The sequence below is a fragment of the Silurus aristotelis genome (genome assembly GCF_946808225.1).
Source record: "Silurus aristotelis genome assembly, chromosome: 4".
In the NCBI taxonomy this organism is placed as follows: Eukaryota; Metazoa; Chordata; class Actinopteri; order Siluriformes; family Siluridae; genus Silurus; species Silurus aristotelis.
In genome coordinates, this window is record NC_139577.1 from 6,130,107 (window position 1) to 6,154,049 (window position 23,943).

At 40.6% G+C, this 23,943-nt stretch overlaps 3 protein-coding genes and 1 long non-coding RNA gene across 5 annotated transcripts in view; 3 read left to right on the forward strand and 1 right to left on the reverse strand.

The window, feature by feature from the left end:
- The window catches only part of olig4 (oligodendrocyte transcription factor 4), a 4,384-nt gene extending 2,075 nt beyond the window's left edge, over nucleotides 1-2,309 (forward strand). Inside the window, exon 2 of the mRNA XM_083540537.1 lies at nucleotides 502-2,309. Within this exon, the coding sequence (XP_083396663.1) occupies nucleotides 1,548-2,282 (735 nt within the window). The 5' untranslated portion in view covers nucleotides 502-1,547 and the 3' untranslated portion in view covers nucleotides 2,283-2,309. The remainder of the gene's footprint in view (nucleotides 1-501) is intronic.
- fndc5a (fibronectin type III domain containing 5a) overlaps nucleotides 1-23,943 on the reverse strand; it is a 76,016-nt gene that overhangs the window by 46,555 nt on the left and 5,518 nt on the right. The gene's annotated exons all lie outside the window — the stretch shown is intronic.
- Nucleotides 7,388-17,561, forward strand: bsdc1 (BSD domain containing 1). 2 transcript variants are annotated; one of them, XM_083540494.1, is made up of 11 exons: nucleotides 7,388-7,533; nucleotides 8,201-8,258; nucleotides 8,362-8,478; nucleotides 8,564-8,731; nucleotides 8,985-9,039; nucleotides 9,990-10,105; nucleotides 10,820-10,888; nucleotides 13,895-13,979; nucleotides 14,060-14,596; nucleotides 14,693-14,796; nucleotides 16,815-17,561. In XM_083540494.1, exons 1-11 carry the CDS (start codon nucleotides 7,523-7,525, stop codon nucleotides 16,845-16,847), a joined length of 1,353 nt encoding a protein of 450 aa, XP_083396620.1. In that variant the 5' UTR covers nucleotides 7,388-7,522; the 3' UTR covers nucleotides 16,848-17,561. The 2 variants fall into 2 exon arrangements, with proteins under 2 accessions (XP_083396620.1, XP_083396619.1); XM_083540493.1 differs by lacking the exon at nucleotides 7,388-7,533 and having other exon boundaries at nucleotides 7,573-8,258.
- On the forward strand, nucleotides 18,627-21,018 carry LOC310725555. Its single transcript, XR_014533418.1, has 3 exons — nucleotides 18,627-20,313; nucleotides 20,354-20,536; nucleotides 20,642-21,018. It is a non-coding gene; the product is annotated as an uncharacterized lncRNA (long non-coding RNA).

The following is a 23,943-nucleotide window of genomic DNA, read 5'->3' on the forward strand; positions in this document are numbered from 1 at the left end:
AAATAAAAAACCAAAGAAAAACGTCAAATGAAGTAAAGTGTAAACTCCCAAATGACTCAGTTAAATAAAATAAACATTTCAGTTTAATCACTTTGGTGCCGCAAATGCGATCCAAACTTGTTCCATTTGATTTGTTGACACAAAATCAAATCTCTAAAGTAAGTCATTTCAATGAGTCAGCATTTTCTTTCTTATAACTTTCCTGTTTTTGGTAACTTGTGATTTCCATCTGTGTAAGTGTGTGTGAGAAAGAGTCCGCAACCCGGCTAGTTTCTCCTCCACGTGATCTCTGAGTGTGGGAGTGCGTTACGCAGTGTGTGATAGTGATGCTAATGAACGCTCTAGAAGCTTAAGCACATAGCAGGGGGGTAATAGCAGCATCCCACGGGCTTCATCGCAGAGTTTTTATGACCCCGAGAGGGGACACACAATACGCAAAGGCACATTTTTGTGTCTCTTTAACTACCTCCTCCCCTCTCCTCCCTCTTCCACTCTCGGCAGGATGGCTTCGCACTCCACGACGCCCTCGAAAGGGTTCGGACGGTGCTGAATTGCGAACTAGTTTACCATTAATCCGGGTGCTGTCGACGTTTCCACGCTCGCGCTGACTCTCCTGCTCATTCCTGGTGACTTAAGTGTTGAAAGAGTGTTAAATAGGAGAGGTCAAAGAGAGCCAATCATAAACGAGACGTAAAGAGGGAAGCAAAGTCAAAGGCAGCAAAGAGCTTTCGGGATAAATCAATGACCAATCATCGTGTAATAAACGGTGTATTGCTGCAGTAAACAGAAAGTTCAAGTCTTCGGGTGTAGTCTTATTGTTTTTCTGAAGTCAACAAAACCATTACAAGTTTTCCAGTTATAAAGAGATTCAAATAGGAAAGTGTGTATTAATAGGTGTATAAGTGTGTGTGTAGGAAACATTGTGTAAGTAATAAAAATAAGATTTTAAAGGAAAATTGACACTGAATATTAAAGTATACACACAATGTAAAGGAATATAAAGGCCTTTTCTGTGTAAGACTTATTCTAATTCAAACATTACGGGGACTCGTGCTCAATGAACACGAACCATAAAAGGTGCTTTACACACCTTGATGAAGTCTTTCTACTAAAAGACTTTCCTCTAATGTGTGAATTTTGTCGTTTGTAGTTGATGTGTATGCGTGTGTGTGTTTTGTGATTGGGGTGGGTGGGGAGGTGTATTTGTTAAGAAGGGGTGTGTGTGGGTGAAAGTGTGTCCCCTCTGTTATTGGCTCGAGGTCTCCAGTCGCATTATGCATGTCATTGTGTCTTTGTGGGTGAGGAGGCCTATAAAAAGGCGAACTGTAGGGATTTGGCCGAAGCACTGAGCCTTGAGACACACTCACGTAAGAGCGAAGAGAGGACAGGGATTGTGTGTATATGTATGTGTGTGTGTGATTGTTCCGGTTTTGCTAGACCAAAGAGTTCTGCTGTTCTGACTGATTGCTGAAGACATTTTGGGAGGACATTTTGACCAGCAGGATCTTCACATATTAACATTTTTCGATTAAGTGACGACAACTACAATGGATTCGGACACCGGCTCTACCTGCAGTCGATCCTCATCCCCCGACCTCGCCGTCGACTCCAGCTTCTTTTCGAGCAAGATCTTCCAGCAAGCGGAGAAAACGTCCAACGGATCCCTGGCTTCTGGGGGGAAAATCCCAAACCAGCCTGAGAACTCCAAAGAAGATCTTCAGGAGCTGCGTCTCAAGGTGAACAGCCGCGAGCGGAAACGCATGCACGACCTGAACCAAGCCATGGACGGCCTTCGCGAAGTCATGCCGTATGCCCAAGGGCCCTCGGTGCGAAAGCTGTCAAAGATCTCTACCCTCCTGCTGGCACGCAACTACATCCTCATGCTCTCCAGTTCCTTGGAGGAGATGAAGAAGCTGGTGGGTGAGGTTTATGGGTCCAGCGTGGCTCAAAACCATGCCCCGAGGCCCGTCTTAGCTCCGTCACAGCTTCCCCTGCACCCTTTGGCCCAGTCCTTGCACTCATTGGCAAGCAGCGCTGTGGCCATGAGCTCCACCCCCCTGCAGCACACCAGCACACACACGGCTATGGCTCAAGCTCCTCATTCTCCTCCGTCAGCAGGATATCTGGGCTTCCACGCGCCACCAATTCCAAGCCTACTGAAGGACCCGCTGCATTTGGCCGGCTCGTATAGGCACTTCCCCGGCATGCCATGTCCGTGCTCCCTGTGCCAACCTTTGCCGGTGTCCACAGCCAGCCTGCACGCCCTTTCCATGAGCAAATGAACGAGAAAAAGGATGCAAAATGTTACCTAAGCTGAACATTAACTCAAAGATTGCAGCAAAGATTTGTGAATGTTTTATTATGTATATAATGTTCTGCTCCAAAAAATGGTTTTCCTTATTACAGGATCGATAAGCTTGCTGTAGGTCAAACGGGGAAAAAAACGAATGTGAATAGTATGTGAAGTTTTGTACAGTCTAATTTTTTTGGTGTACAGTTTTTTACGATTTCGTAAATTAAAAGTTTAATTATTATTAAAATGCCATGGTCTCTTCTTTCCCTTTTTCCATCTGTCAGCAAACTTATTCAATTCAAACTAATTCAAACTCATCAGGGAGGGTATATATCAGCACAAAATTATTTTTTTTTTTATCAGTTACTGTATTAGCCTACCTTCATTTCCCAGGACTGTCTCTTCTTCCTGCTTGAGTTTTTTCTTAGATTTCACATAAATGAATGAAAGCTAATCATTTATGATGTAACAATAGCAATATTATATGTCCCAACAGTTTAAAGTATAGTAAAATATTATAAAATAATATTATATACACTTCCATGTCCTTTGTATTTGTTTTTACACTTTGTATATACATATATAAATCAGTAGTGCAGTATTAAATCAGTATTAAAACTACAGCGAGATTTATCAGTGGGGCTGTTAAACTGTGTGTGTGTGTGTGTGTGTGTGTGTGTGTGTGTGTGTGTGTGTGTGTGTGTGTGTGTGTGTGTGTATATAAAAATGATATGTGTATGTGACTATAAAAAAGAACTGAACAACATCAATAAATCAACACAATATTTAAAGAGAGTTAGACTAAAGTGTAAAAACAAATACAAAGGACCTGGAAGTGTGACATGCTAAAGAGCTGTCAGGGACACCAGCTGTTAACTATATGTGTGGGTGTGTGTGTGTGGTTGTATATGCATGTGTGTTTTATCAAATCAAAATATTCAAACACCATATGTATCACACCTTTGCAAAGCCTTTACAGCAATATTGGCCACGATTTACTTCTGCACTGAACATATGCAACAGCACCTACTTATGCTAGCTAGCATGTGCTGCCTGACGCTAGTCAAGCTTTGGAAAAAAAAAAAAAAACGTACAAAGGCTAGTTAACGCAACAGAGAGAGTCAGAGGAGCCCTTCAGTCGTGAGCGCCCAGCGGGCAGCGCCAGGGAAGAAAGGAGGAGGCCGTCGCCAGGTTGGCGCGTCTCTATTGTGTCCCACACACAGGGGACAGGGACCGTTTCTTTTCATGTGTGCGCGGGAAGATTTGTCAATGTCCAACAAAGCTGCGGTCATATTCAGCCCTCGGCCGCTGTCATTAATTACGAGACAGCCTGGCATCTGCAAGCGGACATTTGTTAGACGGAAGAGTGCAGGGTGAGACGATTCAACTAGTTTCTGTTTCGCAATCTCGAAAGAAGGGATGATCATCATTGTTTGACCAAATGTGATCATCATCATATCATTGACGTTTTCTCAACCAGCAAAAAAAACTTTCCATTTTTTTTTTTTATTCCTCAGAGCCATTTATTAATTATTTATTAGCAATATCGAGTCATTTATTAATTTTGAGTCACTAGTTGATGGGGTTAAAGAGCAAGAAATTAAAAAAAGTCAGTCATTGGAATAATAATAATAATAATTATATATATATATATATATATATATATATATATATATATATATATATATATATATATATATATATATATATATATATATTATTGCTGCAAAAATATTAATTTTGTGCATGCGTTTCTTTATGTTTAATGTTTTTTTTTTTTTTTTTAACTCTATGTGTCACAGATGTAATTTCCTCAAATGAAAATATTGTATTTAATTTTACTTTTTTTTTGTGTGACAATGTAGTATAACTAATTGTTATTCTTACATTTACTCATTGTAATTGTTATATATTTTTATTAGATTCATATATATATATATATATATATATATATATATATATATATATATATATATATATATATATATATATATATATATATAATCAAATACAATAAAATTAAATAAAGTTAATAAAATTAAATAAACAAGGATAGATAGATGTGTGTTATTATTCAAATAAACAATTTAATGCATAAATATTGATCGAGGTCCTTTGGCCACTACGTGAGCAGTATTGCAAGAGTATTAGATCCTGGAGATCTTCATTACCTCTGTCCTTTTTACACACTTACACACACACAGCGTTTCTCAGGAACCAAATCGGCCGTGAAGAAAACACGCTCGTCCTCGCATGACTCTGCGTCCTGATGAAGGCGAGATCAGAGGAGAAATAAAGAAATGCTTCATCTCTCCTCCTCCCTCTGTCCATGGCTTTCAAAGGCTAAGGACAATGACAACTCGCTGGCGGGACAAAAAGTGAGGGCAGGGGGCTGCCTAAAACACAGATCCCCCCCCTTTCCCTCCTCCTCGCACGCCTTCCTTCTTTCTGTCGCCCTTTCTCTCCGCATTTCATCACGGTAACAAGCGCCGTCAGGCCGCACAGGGATCTGACACTCAAGGCCACACAAAAGCGGTTAGCTCCTTTATTTATGGCCCCATTGACACGGCTAAGAGGCTCCGTCAGCTGGAGGACGTCCCAGCGGGGGGAGGCAGCTGCCAGCCTGGGCCGAGGAGAGGATTGTGGGATACTGGGAGCCCGCGGGTTCCCCTTTTTGCGTTTTCGCTCCGGAGCACAGGTGGGAATGGGAAGCGAAACACATTGTGGGGGATTAGTCGGCCCGCTGCAGAAGGATAATTAGACACATTGACTCGTGCAAAGCTGGTGTTTCCTGATCGAAGGCAGATGGACCGGGTCCACAGAGAGACCGTAACATCTGAAGTGCTTCATGGACATTGCTTGGTCTGAGGTTTCAGCAACTGTGTTATTAAGAGGTCGTATTAATTTGGCTCATCCCCAGAACTTTTTCCTCAGAAAGAACTTTTTCATCAGTTAAAGAGCTCTGAGACTTGAACCCACAACCTTGGGACACTCTGAGCCAGACAATAACCAGACATCCAGGACACTCATTCACTCACACTTACTTATACCAGTTTAGAATGCACAATCCATCTCCTGGGAGGTTTTTAGACGGTAGGTGGAAACCGAAAATCCCAGAGGAAACCCTGTAGAGATGCACAGAGACTGTTTGAATCTCAAGCCCAGCATTGAATATATATTGAATATAATCTCCCACAGTGGGTCCAGTTGTGAAGTAAATCGCAGTATTATGCCCACATTCAATTATGTTACAGTTTCTATATTAACTTACAAAATGGGCTTGCCAGATAAACACACTCATGGCATATTAAATGACACACTCGTGTCCTGTCATGTTCCTGTAAGGTGCCTCTAGTGTCAGTGTTGTTGTTTTTTTTAAAGCTTTAGGAGGACAGGAAGAAACATTAATGTTTAGCAGTTTTAGCATAGATGCAGCAGGGATCTCTGGCATCGATAACAGGAAGTGATTTATTTTTTCACAGACAGCTTCAAAATGATAATTTAATTTGAAAAATGTAACAAATTATTAACATTGGATTCAATATTTGTTTATTAAAAAAACTTTGAGCGGGTCGGTGAGGCGTTTTCCCCCACACTAATAGTGTTTGTTGCATTTTTATTACGTGTATAATTAGGATTAAGGCTCGAGAGAGGATCCGAAGCCCATTCCAGATTGACCAGTGCTCCATGAGTGAGTGAGTGAGTGAAGTGCAGATCGATGGGGAGAACGAGTGAAGCCTTCTGTGGCCCAGGGGCAGATCTAACAAAGTTAATTAGGGAACTGAAGGACCCAATTAGTGGAATTGTGGGGCGGGGGAAGGACATATTGTGTAACAAATGCACATATTGTGCAGCTTCTGGCTGCAACGCAGCCTCAATTAAAACGGGGAGGACTCGTGACCCCTTAAACCGAGCTTCCTCTAACACACGCGGCCTGCATACTGATGAGCAAAACACAGCTGGGATGAGACACATAGCATACGAATGCACTTCGCGCATATGACATGCGCTCACACACACACCCTTGAGGGCCTGAGAGGGCAGAGGGCTCAGGTGGGTGTTAACTCACACTCATCACGCCTTCATCCATATGGAGCGGGCTGAATTCTAATGACGTGATAAACTCCTCTTGTCACTTCAATTATGGGCAATTTCATTAGCTGATTGTGTGTTACAGGGTGACGGGGCTGAGCTTCTCCCCCAAGAGACACCGCGGCCTGGGACCGCTTTTAGCTCTCCATACATCACGTGCCAAAATCAGAGCTAAACACACAAAGTTGGATTTTTAGTGTGTATGTGTTCTTGTGGGGGTTTTTCCTCAGTTGTCATCTGTTTTTTAAAACGTGTCTTAATCGTAATTAAAGTTACAGAAAAGTCACATTTTTTAATTCTTCCCATTTGAATTTCTCATGGTTTTTATTTTTTACACATTATTCGTCTATTAACACGTGTAGGTCATGTGTTCTATTAATCACATACGATAGTTTGGGATATGTGGCCTGGCGTCTGCAAGTGGAAGAGTGAAGGGTGAGAGGACCCAACTAGTTTCTGTTTCTTGATGTGGACAGCGGAGGCGATCATCACGTATCACCGAATGCGATCATCATCAACAATCTCATCAGCAAGAAAGACCCATTTTTGGAGCCAATTCAACTACTTGCGTAAATCTGCAGAAAGAAAGTATGTGAATGTAATATGAATACTAATTTGTGTGCATGTGTGTTTTTTACAATAAAGCTTACAATAAATCACAACAAAGCTGTAATTGAAATACAGGTATAATTTCATTTCAAAGTAATATTGTATTAAATTTTACTAGTTTTTTTTTAAATCATAAAATATATATGGTACACTACCTGCTAAGTATAACAAAATTTAATAGCACTTATTAAAAATGTGATGATGATGATGATGATGATGATGAATAATTAATACAGTTCCAACGAGCAGTCGAGTTATTTGTCCTCACCAATATGGCGGCGCGGTTGACGCGCGTTTTCCTTTTAAGCGTGGCGTCGGTTTAATTTCCGGTTAAAATCTGCGTCGTCATGCCCCGTATTCTAACGCCCATTCTTTTTCAATTAATCGCATTTGAAAGCGTATTAAAACCATCCATTAAAGTCGTTTTCATGTTTTATATCTGCTTGGTTATTTTATTTTCATTTTGCTACCGTTATTAAATATCTGCTTCCGGTTTGATGGTGTTCCGGATGACGTCATGCGCTGAAGATGGCGGAAGGGTGAGTTGTTAAGTCGGTTCTAAAAAAAAAAAAAAGTAATGGTTTGTGCTGCCCGCTGTTGTAGGAGGCTGGTGTAGCTGGTATGTCGGTAAAAGAGAAGGGCAGTAAGCGTCCCGGTGGGGCAGATAGTCAGCACCGGGAAGGTTTCCCCGGTCGGCACCGAGGCCTGGGTTTTGCGTGTTTGTTTACAAAAATAGTGCTTTGCTGGGGTAAGAGGGGGCGCTCCAAATAGGGTGGCGCCTCCTACTTAGGCGCGCCACATAGGACGCTTGCTGTGGTGCTTGCACGAGATTTCAAGTGCGCTTTAATAGTGAGTAGAGCGCTGTTTTGGATGGGCCCAGGCTAGTCCATAAAGAAATGCGACCATCGCAGACGGCGTGTTGACATGATCCGATGATCTAAGCAGGCAATTTTTTATTGTCTTTTATTTCCTACAAATGTAATAAAATTAATGTGCTTTAATTTTTTTTAAAGAAAAACATCGTTTCTGTTATGTAGTAGTGCGCTTATCTTGGTGTCTACGTCAGCTGCAAAGCGTTTCTAGATTTTCCTTAAATCTTGAGGTCAGGTGGTTCGATACTGGATTTATACCGGTTTTTATGCAAGTGTGATCCTGCTGAGAACTGATTGATGGATTAATGGATCTCGGTATGTGTGACGGTCTCAGGGAAGGAGCCTGGTGGGGAGGCTGGCTGCAGCAGAGCTTCCAGTCCATCAAAGACAGAGTGAGTGTCTGCACCTCAACCCTGATTCGATCTCAATTAACCCGTGAATATCGAAACCTGGTACACTTCTGTACTGACTGACCAGCTGTTTCCGTCTATACAGTCATCCGAGGCGTACGAGTTCATCAAGCGGGATCTGACAGAGTTTTCCAACGTGGTCCAGCATGACACCGCCTGCTCCATCGTCGCCACGGCCAACGCCGTCAAGAGCAAGCTGGCCGTATGTCTTCCTATCACCACACACACACACACACACACCGTTTCATTCATCCATTATTGCATATCTCTCCTTGCTTCTTCGCTAGGTGGAAGGTTCATCCGAGGCCACAGAGAAGGTGAAGAAGAGTTTTTCGAACATTCTGGGCGTGATCACAGACACGCTCGCTCCTCCGCCTGACAAGACCATTGACTGCGATGTCATCACGCTGGTGGCCACAGCGGCCGGAACCACCGAGGTGTACGACAGCACCAAGGTCAGATGTTACACTGTACACGCATCACTTCATATGATGCGACATCAGGCTTTATATCGATTTAGTTAGTGGTTCTTGAAAAGCATCACTATTATAATGTTGCATACTTTTTATATTTAATGTCCGGACGACCATTTAAAAGTCAGGCAGTGAGGTAGTGCACTGAAAATGAAACGGCCAATCAGGACTGAGAATTCAGCAGCACTGGGGCAGTTGTTGTCGGTGAGTTGACCAGAGTTCTGCTTCCTTTCAGGCTCGTCTCTACGCTGTGCAAGCCGACCCTGCTACATACTGCAACGAACCCGACGGTACACTTTTCTTTTATTCTGTTCGGTTATTTCTTAATTTTTTCCCCCTCATCTATGGAAAAATCTACGGAAATGTAATAGAGTATATTACATAGTGTGTAGAAGTGCTATAGACAGATGTAAGGAGCAAATTATTATTATATTAATAATTACAATTGGTACCGGGCTGCACAGAAAGTATACATAACTTACATTATTTCCGTTTTATTTATTATCTGATTCTGAAGGATGTTTTATTTTGGAACATGACCGGATTCTCTCCTCCACATCTGTCTATGACTCACTCTTGATGCATGTCATGATGCCTCGGTCACACGTCTTACCTCCATCCTCTACCTTCTTAAAGGGGCTGCTCCGGCCCCTAACACATAAAACTTTACTGCTAAATTGAAACCCCCAAGCGAGCAAAATGAACAAACAACAACACAGTGGATTCACGTTTATTATTATATTTAGAAAATACCAGTTTTTTTGCCGGTCGTATCATTTAATTATGTTGTATTTATCCGCCACACCTAAAAGGCTGGTCTGTGAAAATATTGTCTGACATTAAACCGGTCTGTGGTGCAAAAAAGGTTGGAGTTATACATTTCTATAGAACATGTAGACTTTGTCTGTAGAAATGCTATAAGGAAATAATTTAGTCTATAGGAATGCTATAGTGTATAGAAATGCCATAAGGACATAAGTCTATAGTAATGTTATGGAGAGGTGTTGAAAATAATGAAATTATGCTGTAATGAAATTAGTCTATGGAAATGTTTTAGTGAATAGGGATGATGACTGATATCTATAATGATAGACGTCTATAGAAATTCTCTTCAGTCTAAGGAAATGCAACACACTGTGTGCACCTGAAATAAGCCCTAGTGTACAAAATGTTCTGAGGATTACTTAAACAGTCACGTGTGTGTGTGTGTGTGTGTGTGTGTGTGTGTTTCCCACCTCAGGACCTATTGAGCAGTTTGACGCTTGGCTCTCCACTTTCAGTCTAGAGGAAAAAAAAGCTGAAATCTCGGAGCTTCTGGTGACCAGTCCCTCTATCCGTGCCCTCTACACTAAAATGGTACGACCCACTTTTACTTATTGTGCTAAATTTGTACAGTTCGTCACTAAAACCTCTAAAATAGTACTTTCCTTTTCACAAACGCACACATTATATAAAACACTTCACACATTACTTTCAAAAAGTAATATTTTAATTTAAAATGCAGAGTTAAAAGATTATTGCCACCCTTCAACCATATGCTTATGGGCTCGATTTCTGGCAAACATCCCCCTGTTTTTGGGGGATGCCCATTATCTGATTTGTGCAGTTTAAAATCTCACTTGTAATGCAGGAACGATTATTAAACTTAGAGAAATATCTTTTTTTTTTCTTCTTTTTTTTTACAAAACAAGCAGAAACGGCTAAAGAGTGTATATCAAAATAATGACAAAATAAACTACGTAATGAGAGAAAACCAATAACATTAAAAACTCCAACATAGATTTGTTCTCCTCTGCCCAGCTTGTGAAATATCTCAGATTTTATATTTGTCCCGTGTAGGTTTTCCCTCTCCAGTTTCTTTTTTGTAGATAAATTAATATATTTCTATAAGTTAATTATAATTGAGCGGTACATTTGTCACCGTTAAAAAAACACTGTGACGAGGTGTGAAAACGTTTGCACTCGACTGTACAGAGGTACCGTAAAGGAAAAAAAACATCATGTCAGTTTGCGGTGTGGGATACGGGATAATGGATATATTGATTATAGTGCGATTATTTGTGTGTGCAGGTTCCAGCAGCTGTGGCTCACTCAGAGTTCTGGCAGCGCTACTTCTACAAAGTGTTTCAGTTGGATCAGGTACAGTCTCTTTCACACGCATACAAAATAATACAATCAGTCAATCTATAAAACAATCGGTCAGTAAATCAAGCAATACTTAAATTACTATTTGTATTTAACAACCTGAACGACATCACACGGTCCTCGTATCTGTACACACCCCAAGGTTTCTTTCTTTTATATACTGTACACTTATATAGTGTAAATAAACTCACTTCCACCTACATACCTACCTAATTAATTAATTAGGCATGTTGATTTATTTATTAGTTAGGTAGGTTAATCAATCTACCAACCTAATCAATCAATAAATCTGCCAACCTAATTAACCTACAGACCTACCTAATTAATTAATCTACCTACCTACTCCATCCAGCCATCATTATTTTACATTTATTTATTGTCCTGTTATCTGTGCTGCTGTAATACCTCAAGTTTCCTCTGGGATGAATAAACTCCAGACTATAAGCCGCTACTTTTTCTCCCCACGCTTTGAACCCCGCGGCTTAAACAACGAAGCGGCTAATATATGGATTTTTACTGGGTTTCCCGGTTTCACAAGGTTCAAGACAAAAAACTAAACCCCATAACGTTAGACCAATGAAACTCTTTATATTAAATCAGATGCGCTCCCCCTAAATCGGCCGCACCACATCATAAATATGGATGATGTTCCTCTGACGTTTGACCTGCCGCTCACTCGGACTGTCTACAGAAAATGCAAATCATTCGTCACGCTGAAAACGACCGGGCATGAAAAAACACACTTCACCTGTGTTCTGAGCTGCACGGCGTCGGGAGAAAAGCTTCACCGATGGTGATTTTTAAACGCACGACGATGCTAAAAGAAAAACTCCCGAGAGAAATAGTTGTGAAAGGAAGGAGGAAGACAGTAAACAATGACTTTCTTGGTCGGCTACTGTTTAGATACAAGCCGTTGTAGCGCGTTGAGTCTGGGTGAAGGGTGAGCTCGCCAACTCCAGTTGCAACAGAAATCATATAAGCACAGACAGGTTTCCAAAACTCATGCTTTTTTATTTTTCTTGGCAACAGCGTTACGGGTTAGTCAAAGAAACGTAGAAATGAGCATCAGAAAATAATAAGGACATATTCCTCGGTCTTGCACATATGCAGTAATAGCGGAAAAAATGCGGCGGCAGGCGCTATGCTCCTAAAGGAGCCGCAACATATTTCACCTGTTACACCGTGTAATAGACACTGTCTTTTGTTAAAGCCTGTGTAAAGTTCATTAGTTTCGGTGTAGACACCTGCGGCTTATAGACAGGTGCGGGTTATTTATGTTCAAATTAAAAATATTAGTAAAATTCAGTGGGTGCGGCTTATATTTGGGTGCGCTTTATAGTCCGGAAATTACAGTACATACCTACCTACCTAATTATTTAATTTATTGATTTATTAATTAGGTTGGTTGATTGATTACTTAATTAGGTAGGGAGGTAGGTTAAATAACTAGGTAGGTAGGTTGATTGATTAGGTAGGTAGATTAATCAATCAACCTATCTACCTACCTACTCGAGCAATCTATCTATCCATCAATCTAAAATCTAATCGGTTATTAAAACCTGAAACCTATTTGTTTAAAGCTTTGCAGCGTTCATATAAAATCTGTAGCATTGGTGTGAATGCAAGAAAAACATATATTTAAACAAAACAACAAATAAATCATTTAAAATGTCATTGTATTATTAATAATGACTTTTCAATCTTTATTTTTTGGTCATTGGAAAGGGACAAAAAATTGGATAGAGAAGGAAAGTCCCTGTAGGGTGCGCATACAGCCGGCAAAATCTTACACCTGAATTGTTTCACCTGTGTGTACACACACACACACACACACACACACACACACACACACACACACACACACACACACACACTAGACAAAAGAATTGGAACACATGACTTTTGTGCTTCTTCCCCAAATTTTTTCCCACATAGTTGGAGCCACACAATTGTTTAGGATGTTGCTGTAGCATTACATTTTCCCTCCACTTGTACTACGAGAGCCAAACATGTTCCAGCATGACTGTGCTCCTGTCTACAAACAGATGCTTTGCATTGGTTGAAATGGAATATCGCCTGCTATAGAGCTCTGACCTCAAGCCTGTGGAACTGGATGAATGTGAACGCTGACTGCACCCCAGGCCTCCACATTTCACCCAAATCTCTACACAACATTATTAACACCCCTGTGGCTGAATAAATATCTCATAAATCTCCTCAATTGAGTTCAACATCTTTAAAGAAGAGTGGCGTTTATTATAAGAGGAAATTGTGACTAAATGTGGAATGGGATGTTCTTGCTCAGGTGTCCATATAATTGTAAGATTGAAAACATTAAATTCAAGTGATGTGCAGTTTTGTAATATTTTCTTCATGGCAGATGGAAGGATACTACGTGTGAAATGATTAGTTTTGCCGCAACACCAATTTGTCACTGTGTAGAAACATGTTGCACAGCATGCAGTAATCCCGCACAGCTCTATAATCTCTTCTGTCTGCATTTTTCCACTCGTGGTTCACAAGGGTTGTTTGGTGTCTGTCAGAAACGGCCCCCTGTAGAACTCTGTGTGTGTAAAATCCTGAGTTGGCACAGTTTCAAGAACAGATTAGCTAAATAAGACCCTGGCCTTGATTCGTCTCTGTGCTGAGCTCATCACGCACTCGTCCTGCTGTGGCTCCTCTCGAACTCCGGACCTTTCAGTTGTTAATGGCTGCACACGGAGCGAGTATTCACCACAGAATGATCACATGAGCGCTGTGGAGCTGCTGCTGTAATCACAAAAATGGTCTCAAGTTCATCCCAGGACTTAGTCCCATACTTTGTTCTTCCACTTCATCCTGTAGGTTCTAATTTTGAGGGGTTTTTTTCTGTGTCGTTGTCACTTACAGATTGTTTCTTACAGATCTACAGCCAGGTCTCTGTAAAGCTGCATTAAGGGCTTTTAATGGGAAATTTTCGGAAAGGAATTACATGTTTTGATTGCGTACTTGTGTGAACAGGAGGAAGCCAGGAGAGTGGCGCTGAAGCGGCGAGCAGAGGAAACCACTCAGCCCGAGACCCTGGGATGGGAGGAGGAAGAGGAAGGTACATCTAATGACGAGATTGCTAATGTTGTTCCCAATCATGTATCCTCACTCACATGATCTTTTCACGATCTCCTCCAGACGAGTTCCTCGGAGCCACGTCTCTATCACGCTTGGACTTCAGTCCATCTCCAGTATCCGCAGAGACCGGCCCGTCGTGTGCCTCCTCTTTCTCTGAGGTGGCGGGTTCCCATGGCGACGGCACGTCCGACGTCACTCCGTCGGTCAGCAGCGACACCGTGAGTCTCCCAACGCAGCTGGAGAACCTTCCAGAGAGCTGTGCCAAGGTGGCGAGCGAGGCCGAGATCCAGAAGAGTGCCGGCATTACAGAGGGAGCGAAGGAGGAGGGCACTAGAACGGAGGGAGCTGGAACAGCGGGAGGGAGGGAGGAGAGAGCTAGAACGGAGGGAGCTGGAACAGCGGGAGGGAGGGAGGAGAGAGCTAGAACGGAGGGAGCTAAAACAGCGGGAGGGAGGGAGGAGAGAGCTAGAATGGAGGGAGTGAGGGAGCAGGAGGCAAGGAAAGAAGGCAAAAAAGAGGAGCCAGTGCAAGACCTGCGAGTGTTTGAGCTCAACTCTGACAGCGGCAAGTCCACGCCTTCCACCAGCGGCAAAAAAGGTGACCTGCAGTGTTTGAGCAATTGTGTTTGCTTTTATTGTAAATTGATATATATTTATTTATTTTTGTTTGATTTATTGTTATGTTTCACGACAGGATCCAGTACTGACGTGAGCGAGGACTGGGAGAAAGATTTCGACCTGGACATGACCGAGGAAGAGGTTCAGATGGCTCTGGCTAAAGCTGACGCTACCACAGAGGTACATCTTAAACCAGTCATAATCTGATGCACATTTATGTTCGAAAGTAGATAGATGGATTACCGTCTATACATATTGCTTGCTTACCTACGTTCATACTTGCGCGCTTATGCACTTATTACGTACCTACCTGTGTACTTACACATACATACTTACACGCTTACTTATGCACTTATTGCATACATACATATGTACTTACTTTCATACTTATGCATTTATATGTACGTTTTATGCACCTGCATACTTGCGCACTTAGGCACTTTAAATAAACATAAACTGATTGTACCTGTTTGTGAACCGTTGTTATAGAAACAACAACAAATTTGAAAGAGCAATGAAGTAACACAGGAAATTAATCAACATTTAATTTTCTCGATCAGTGTCACGTGTTCTACCATTTCTAGTCATTTTCATAGTTGTGTGTGTTTTATAATATTTAATAAAAAATTAAATAGAATAAATCAAATTAATGCAATTTATTATTAACTTGATTGAATGGAGTAATAAACTAAATTAGCACATTAATCAGCAATCGGTAATTAAATAAATGGAAAAATTATATTATAGTTTACATTTGTTAGACTCTGTTTGGATAATACAATGTGTGTTTTTAACAATTAATATTTTATATTCTAAAGATATGATTTACTTAAACGTTTTACTTACTTCATTCCTTCCATCCTTCATTCATCCATTCCCACGATATGTAGAATTAATTTGTCTTAAAATTATTATTTAGGTTTAATAATAATAATAATACATAAATGCAGTCAAAGTTCGAGGCGGAGACTAAACAAACTCTGGGTCCGCCACTTAACACTCAGATTTCAACCATGTTCCGCATGCAAAAAGGTTTGCATTTGATACATTTACATTTGTCAATCTCCCTCGGACTATGACTCCATGCAAGATCTCACCTCGTGGGGTCTCAATGATCCTAAGGAAGGTGAGAAATCAGCCCAGAACTACACTAGAGGAGCTGGTCAATGACCTGAAAAGAGCTGGGACCACCGTTTCCAAGGTTACTGTTGGTAATACACTAAGACGTCATGGTTTGAAATCATGCATGGCACGGAAGGTTCCCTTGCTTAAACCAGCACATGTCCAGGCACGTCTTAAGTTTGCCAATGACCATTTGGATGATCCAGAGGAGTCATGGGAGAAAGTCATGTGGTCAGATGAGACCAAAATAGAACTTTTGGGTCATAATTCCACTAAACGTGTTTGGGGAAGAAGAAGGATGAAGAACACCATCCCTACTGTGAAGCATGGGGGTGGTAGCATCATGCTTTGGGGGTGTTTTTCTGCACATGGGACGGGGCGACTGCACTGTATTAAGGAGAGGATGACCGGGGCCATGTATTGCGAGATTTTGGGGAACAACCTCCTTCGCTCAGTTAGAGCATTGAAGATGGGTCGAGGCTTGGTCTTCCAACATGACAATGACCTGAAGCACACAGCCAGGATAACCAAGGAGTGGCTCTGTAAGAAGCATATCAAGGTTCTGGTGTGGCCTAGCCAGTCTCCAGACCTAAACCCAATAGAGTATCTTTGGAGGGAGCTCAAACTCCGTGTTTCTCAGCGACAGGCCAGAAACCTGACTGATCTAGAGAAGATCTGTGTGGAGGAGTGGGCCAAAATCCCTCCTGCAGTGTGTGCAAACCTGGTGAAAAACTACAGGAAACGTTTGACCTCTGTAATTGCAAACAAAGGCTACTGTACCAAATATTAACATTGACTTTCTCCGGTGTTCAAATACTTATTTGCAGCTGTATCATACAAATAAATAGTTAAAAAAAAAATCATATATTGTGATTTCTGGATTTTTTTTTTAGATTATGTCTCTCACAGTGGACATGCACCATTCGATGACAATTTCAGACCCCTTCATGATTTCTAAGTGGGAGAACTTGCAAAATAGCAGGGTGTTCAAATACTTATTTTCCTCACATAAAAATATATAAATATAAATATAAATAAAATATATATTTTTTTCTTCTTTTCTATTTCTGTCCCAGTTTGACGATGAGGACTGGGAGAACTGGGACTGAACCGAACCGGACCGGATGCTGACGACAACAAGAAAACTCCACCGTTTCCCCAAACGAACCCCCGCGCTTTAACGCCTCGAGACTCTCAATTCCATGCCCACACGTTTGCATTCAGCCAACGGGAGCAAGACGCTGGCCTTCGGGTCCAACGTCCGGGTGAAACTTTGCAGCCAGTGAAATTTAGTAGCTGAATTCATTCAACCTTTGGCTTTTGAGCAGAAAAGGAAGCTGATCAGGACACGTCTGGGTTTAACGAAAAAAAAGAAAAATTAGCCCAGAGATTGAGGAGTTGACGGTATGAGTGATGGCAACCTAAGCTTTCATTATATCATTTGTTCTACTAGGAATAATCGGTCACCTTTCCTCGGCTTTATCAGTAGCTACGTTCTATCACGCTAATTGTTCTGTTTTTGGGATTAGCAATGAAATGTGTAATTTATGTTTCTCGTTCATTTCGCGTTGCTTTGTTCATCATAACGTCTTTGGCTTTGTGTTCTGTTTTGTCTATGAAACACTGATTTCTCTAATGTTATGCGAGCGATTTTTTGAATAAGCTTCGATAAGTTTATTTTGGTCTTTTCCTAGACGACTGTTGCACTTTTGTATCATCAATACATATGCTACATGACTGTTCAGTGTTGTGTGGAATGTTTGGGGGGGTAATTTGTCACATGATAAAGCTGTTCATATTTGACTAAAGACAAACAGATAAAACGTGTGTGTGTGTGTGTGTGTTCACTTGGTGAAAGATAACACAGGATATTAATTTGATGATTTCGGAAAATCCATGCGGTTATTGGAACATAATCAGCGACCAGGGTTACTGTTGTTACTGTTAAATAGGAGTGTCCTCGACTATGGATCGAATCAGAATAGTCAAGTCTGCATATAGTCGACTGTTCTTTTGCTCCTGTGTGTGTTAGGGGGGATTATTCCTCATAACATTCTAAAGCCACGATGTATAGGAAAATACACAAAGATATAGAAGAACAATTTTTTTTTTTCAATCATCTTTTATATAATATCATAAATCAGATTATTTAATATCAGATTAAATAATCTAAATCAGTGGTCTCAAACTGCCGGCCCTCAATTGATGTAAAAAATAAAAACATAATCTGGCCCGCCATAATATAAAAATTTTTTTTTTCTCCATACTAAAATTACCTCTTTATATGAAATTGAAACAAAAACATGATTCTATAAAAAAAAAAAAAACCACACATGCGGCAGAATTGATTAGAGGAGCGCTGGTTTTGGTGGGGTTTTTTTTTTGTTTGTTTGTTTGTTTGTTTGGCTGTGAAAGAAAACAGAAAATGTCTCTGTCCAAACCAAAAATGAAACTGGATGACGACCACGGACAGTTTCAAGAAAGATGGACATTGCAGTATTTTTTTGTGGAGTTTAATGGAAAGCCTGATATGCAAAGAAAAAGTCGCTGTTCTAAAGGAATATAATTTTAAGCGTCATAAACACAGAGAACAGTATGAGAAGTACCAGGAAGACAACAGAAAAGAAAACGAGCCACTTAGTTGCAGAGAAAGCTAACGTCCCAGCAAGGCATTTTCCATAAAGCCAAAAAGGATGCTAGTGCTGCAGTTGAATGAATGAATGAATGAATATCTATCTATCTATCAAGAAAGAAAGAAAGAAAGAAAGAAAGAAAGAAAGAAAGAAAGAAAAAAAGAAATGATTGTCCTTTCAGAGAACATTTCATACAAGTCCAGGGTTAAAATTTTTCTAATGGAAACTGTAACGTTTAAAAAAAAAACAAAAAAAACAGCATTACTAAAATAAAAGCCCATTCTGACCAATCAGAATCGAGAATTCTTTCGGCTCTGTGGTGTAAATCTCATTGACGATAAAGAATCTTGTTGCAATCGACGCATTGGACATTATGCAGGTTTTAATTACTTTTTGTTTTATTTTTCTAGGTTGCGAGCTCAAGTTTAATTTATAAACCTTTTCCCCTTTTGGCCAGTGCTGCAAATATCCTAAAATGTAAATAAATAAAAAAAAGGATAAAGCTTTTTAATAAGGAATGTGTTTAAGTATGCGTAATGAACACAATATGGCCCAAGATTTGGGTACACCAGACCATAAGATTATATGCTTTTTGAACATCCTGTTCTACATTTAGTCGATATTTATTGTTATAGTAACCTGGACTTTTCTGGGAAGATGTTCCACTAGATTTTGGAGTGTGCTCTTGGAAATTTGTGTGAGATTCATTCAACCACCAGAATGTGAGGTGAGGAGGCCTGGGGTGCAGTCAGCGCTCACATTTATCCCGAAATTGTTGTGCTTTAGATCTTCCACTCCAACCCTTGCAAAACATATTTTTATTAAGCTCAGGTTTGGGTCACCTACTTCAGGTTTTTGTATGAGTTTGACACATCCAGTGTCCCAATACTTTTTCTCCATATAGCATGTTTTCTAAGGCTGTAAACAAGGTTTTTTTCCGCTTTAGAAGAAGGGACTTACTTCCTGTCCAAATATACCACTTTCTGCCTGGCTTTTACGAAAATACAACTACAGACGGCCTGAAAAAGGTCTAGTGCCCAAACGACACCTTTCTCAAGCGATTCATTGAGCGATTGTTCACATGAAAATGTCTTGCCACTTCCTGTGAGGAAGATGAAGGTCCTGTACGTATAAAGGTTAATAATAATAACAAGCCGATAAATTCTGCGCTCAGCCTACTGTCGACTAAATGAACAACACATCACCATGGTATGCTATTGTGCTTCGGTGGAAGCATCGTTCTGCCCTGTTGCCCTGGTAACCGCTGCCTGCCGGTGCGTTGGAATGAGACGTGGCGCTCGCAGTGCGATGGCACCAGGCACCCCGCTGAGAGCCGAGACACACCGACATGACCGCCATACCAACCGGCTGCTTCTGAATGTCTCATATATTCCTTTCTTATTATCATCATGTCATCTGTAACACTGTGTAAGTGTGAGAGACACATGATGCCTACATAAACAATCAACCCCACCATCATTACATCCACAGAATTTGGTTATCTACACATGTTTACCTCAGATGAGTCAAGTATAACACGCATGTAAGCCATTTGCACAAGATTGTTTTGCAAGGAAAATGAAAACAACAGGAAAAGGAAAAGAGGAAGTGGAACTGTGGTATGTGCTGAAGATAAGCAAATGAAGTAATAAAAGATGAAAACTGTACACTAAAATCTAACAGTAGTCTATTTGGCTCACACTTGCTAGTTATCCGGCTCGCTAATTTAAGATTGAGGGTGAATACAGATACTGAGGGAGAACACAATTACTATAAATGTTTGTAAGATTTCTTTGTAACATCAAGGTTAATGAAATATTCGTAATAGATGTGAAATGTAGTGAGGGGTTTTACATGTGATGGGTTATGGGATGAGGTGGAGTTAGGCAGTGAAATTGAGGTAGGTGCGATGAAGTGGAATAAGGCAAGATGGTGGAGTGAGGTAGAGCAAGGTGGGATTAAGGGGAGCAAGGTGATGTGAGGTTAAGTAAGGTGGAGAAGGGTTGGACAAGGTGGAGCAAAGTGTAGCAAGGTGAATGTAGTGAGTTTAGGTAAAGTGAGGTGGAGTGAGGAGGATGAGGTGGAGTGAGGTGAAGTGAGGTGGCATGAGTCAAAGCTATTTGGGATGAGGTGGAGTGAGCTGAGATGAGGTGGGATGAGGTGGAGTGAGGTGGGATGAGGTGGAGTGAGCTGAAGTGAGGTGGGATGAGGTGGGATGAGGTGGAGTAAGGTGGGATGAGGTGGAGTGAGGTGGGATGAGGTGGAGTGAGCTGAGATGAGGTGGAAATAGGAAAGGCAGTAGAGTGTGGTGGAGCGAGGTGAAATAAGTTTAAATTTGAAAATACCCAGGACCTCATGGGTCAATTATACAAAAAAAATACATCAGATACAAAAAACTGTCCCCTAGTGTGTAATATAAACGGATACAGTATGTGGTGATTGCAGCCCTGCCAACAGCTTTATTCTCCACCTGATGCGTACAAACAAGGAAACGTTTGGCGTTAGTGATAAGTTCCGTCGCCAGGTGGCAGTGTTGTAACACAGAGACAGAGAGCGAGAGAGAGAGAAAGGCACACACACACACACACACACACACACACACACACACACACACACACACACACACACACACACACACACACACACAGAAAACATATATTTATTGCATCTTGTTACTATAGATCCCAAAACAGTCCAAGTGAACAAGTGTGCACTGAAGAAGATTGAATGCTTATTTGTTTGTGTTGTTATATATTAATATCTTACATATTTATACACTTGCTACCTTGTTTATTTATTTAAATTCCATCTCTCATTCCAATTTACTGCAATTTATTTATTTATAATTATTTATTTCTGCATTATTTTACACTAATATTGATAAACAATATTTTATGTATGTTACAAATATATTTTCAGTTTGCAGATTTTTTTTCTTTTTACCTTTATAGCTCTGAACACATGAGCGGCGCAGTGTGGAGGATGTTGGCCTTAAACAAGAGCAGATGCGTGTTTGTGGTTTTAATGTGGGTCAGAAAGGTTACACCTGCAGTGCTCAGGTTTATCCTTATCAAGATAGCAGACTGATAAACATCCCCCCCCTTTCTCTCTCTTTTTTGCCTCTCGCTCTTTCTACCTCTCCCCCCCTCTCCCCAACCCTCCCTCTCGAATGTAAATCCAATGCAAATTCTTATTCTCGTTTTTTTCCCCTCTCTTTGACATTTCACATGATCGCACATCATAACACACATTTGCGTCTTTCCCTAACAGCCAGTTTGTGTATTTGTGTGTCTCAGCAAACAATCCAAGGGCTTGTAATGTTACTTTAGGTTCAAAACACTGTTGTTTTTATGCACCAATGTGTTTATATCTTCTAAAAATTCTAAAAATCTTCTAAAAAAAAAAAGCAATGTGTTTCCTACTGAACTAAATGAATGTGAACACTGACTGTACCCCAGACTTTACTAACACCCTTGAGTCTGTATTGTGATTTCCCTTTGAGAAGATGCAGCTGTATGTTAACCTGAGTGCTGCATAAAGTGTGTTACGTTTTACATGAACAGAAGTCATTTTGTTGGATTTGTGGCAGCAATAAATATTAAACTGTAATAAAACAAAGCCTCCAGTGCTTTAAAATCATGTGACTGTACGATTCTGGTGTTCTTTTCTTTATGATGGATGGATTGATGGATGGATGGATGGATGGATGGATGGATGGATGGATGGATGGATGGATGGATGGATGGATAGATAGATAGATAGATAGATAGATAGATAGATAGATAGATAGATAGATAGATAGATAGATAGGAAACAGTTATATGGTAAATGGATGGATAGATTGAATAAAAGAATAGTGGATAAATTAATGAAATGGACAGTTGTATGGATGGATAGACGAATGGATGGACGCATGGATGGCTAGATCAAATAAATATACAGATACATGAATAGATGAAGGATGGATGCACTGAATGAAAGAATAGTGAATTATATAATAGGGGATACATTAAAGGATGAATAGAAGGAATGAAAACGTGGACAGAAAGATGTGAAGACAGACAGATCTGAGAAAGAATGGATAAATAGACAAACAGATAGATAGATATAATATTGTGTGCATTTGGGTGGCTGTTGTGGCTGGCTGGCTGGCTGGAGTATACGCTGTAACAGTTGAGTTTGAGTGAGGAGGCGTAGGTGAATGAATTGATTGCTATTCATCATGCTAAGTGGCTGTGGCGCTCTGTATTGAGAGATAATGGACAGAGAGACACTGTATTGATGAAATGATTGCAGCATCAATGGTGTATACAAAGTGCATTATATGCCTGCAGCAAAAAAATATGGAGGAATAAGTTAAAACGTTGGGCGTTTGAGTTCGTACACAGTTCACAGTATTAAACAGTAAGTGTAATATGTGATGTGTAATTAAAGAACCATCTGTCACTCAATAGCCATGAAATCAGAATTAATCTCCCAACTGTGCTGATGTTCATAGACTTATTATTATTTGAATATTAGTACATAAGTGGTACAGACAGAAGAACGACTTCCGGTAGTGCGAATATAAATTAACCAGTGCACCTCCTGGTTTAAGCCACACCCACTTTGGCTGTAAATCTGCTATGCTTTTAGTGTGCAAGCAGGTCAGGATACACACCGGCCTTCCTCGTTCAAGGAGACAGCATGTCCTGAGACTGTTCACAGGAAATAATAAAGCCATTGATTTTTTTTTTTCTAACAAACTAAATAATTCAGATTCTTAACGATCTCTCAGCGCTTGGTCTTGATTTTAAATCCTCATTAGTCCTCGAGCAGGTTCTCGCACACTTCCCCTGCAGACTTAGGTGGGACTATTTGGATTCTCGTGCACCTCGAGTGCCTTTCTGCTAGTCCTCTAGTAAAAAATGCAAACAATACAATACAAACTGCCTCGAGAAATAAAATGCAAGCCAAATTCTACTGATGTACTTTAGGTCTTATTTTTTTAATTAAATATATAATAAATATATTATATTTTTATATATTTTAAAATATTATCCATAATTATGCATTAAATTATTTCTAATTTTCTATTCTCATTTCATAGTTCATTCATTCATTTTCGCCCGCTTATTCGTAATTCAGGTCACGGGGGCAGCAGTCTAAGCAGGCCCCGCCTTCGACTGCTGCCCAATCCTCACAGCACCGTCCCTTACGGTCCCTCCTGCAGGTGGTGAGCCCACAGGAAGGCGGCCACACGTCACTCCGACGTCACGGACCTTGATATTGCCCTCGTAAGGGACCCCCGGAGCATAGAGGTTTAAGGGCCTTGCTCAAGGGCCCAAGAGTGGCAGCTTGGCGATACCGGGGCTTGAACCCCAGACCTTAACCGCTGGAGCCACCACTCCCCCCTCATCATTTCATAGTGTTTCTCTAATTTCTATCCAATCAGATTTCAGCCTTTCCATTACATTGTGCTATAAGGCCAGCAGAATTGAACAGTTTAATTCAGTTTAGTTCAATTCAATTCATTGTTCTTTGTATAGCTCTTTTAACATTGAACATTGTCTTAAAGCAGCTTTACACAGAT

Excerpts from the sequence above, each read along its gene's own strand:
- bsdc1 (XM_083540493.1), top strand. The coding sequence starts at position 8,172 with ATGGATCTCGGTATGTGTGACGGTCTCAGGGAAGGAGCCTGGTGGGGA. Across the intron at positions 10,889-13,894 it reads AAGTGTTTCAGTTGGATCAG|GAGGAAGCCAGGAGAGTGGC; the intron begins GTACAGTCTCTT and ends TTGTGTGAACAG. Across the intron at positions 14,797-16,814 it reads AAGCTGACGCTACCACAGAG|TTTGACGATGAGGACTGGGA; the intron begins GTACATCTTAAA and ends TTTCTGTCCCAG.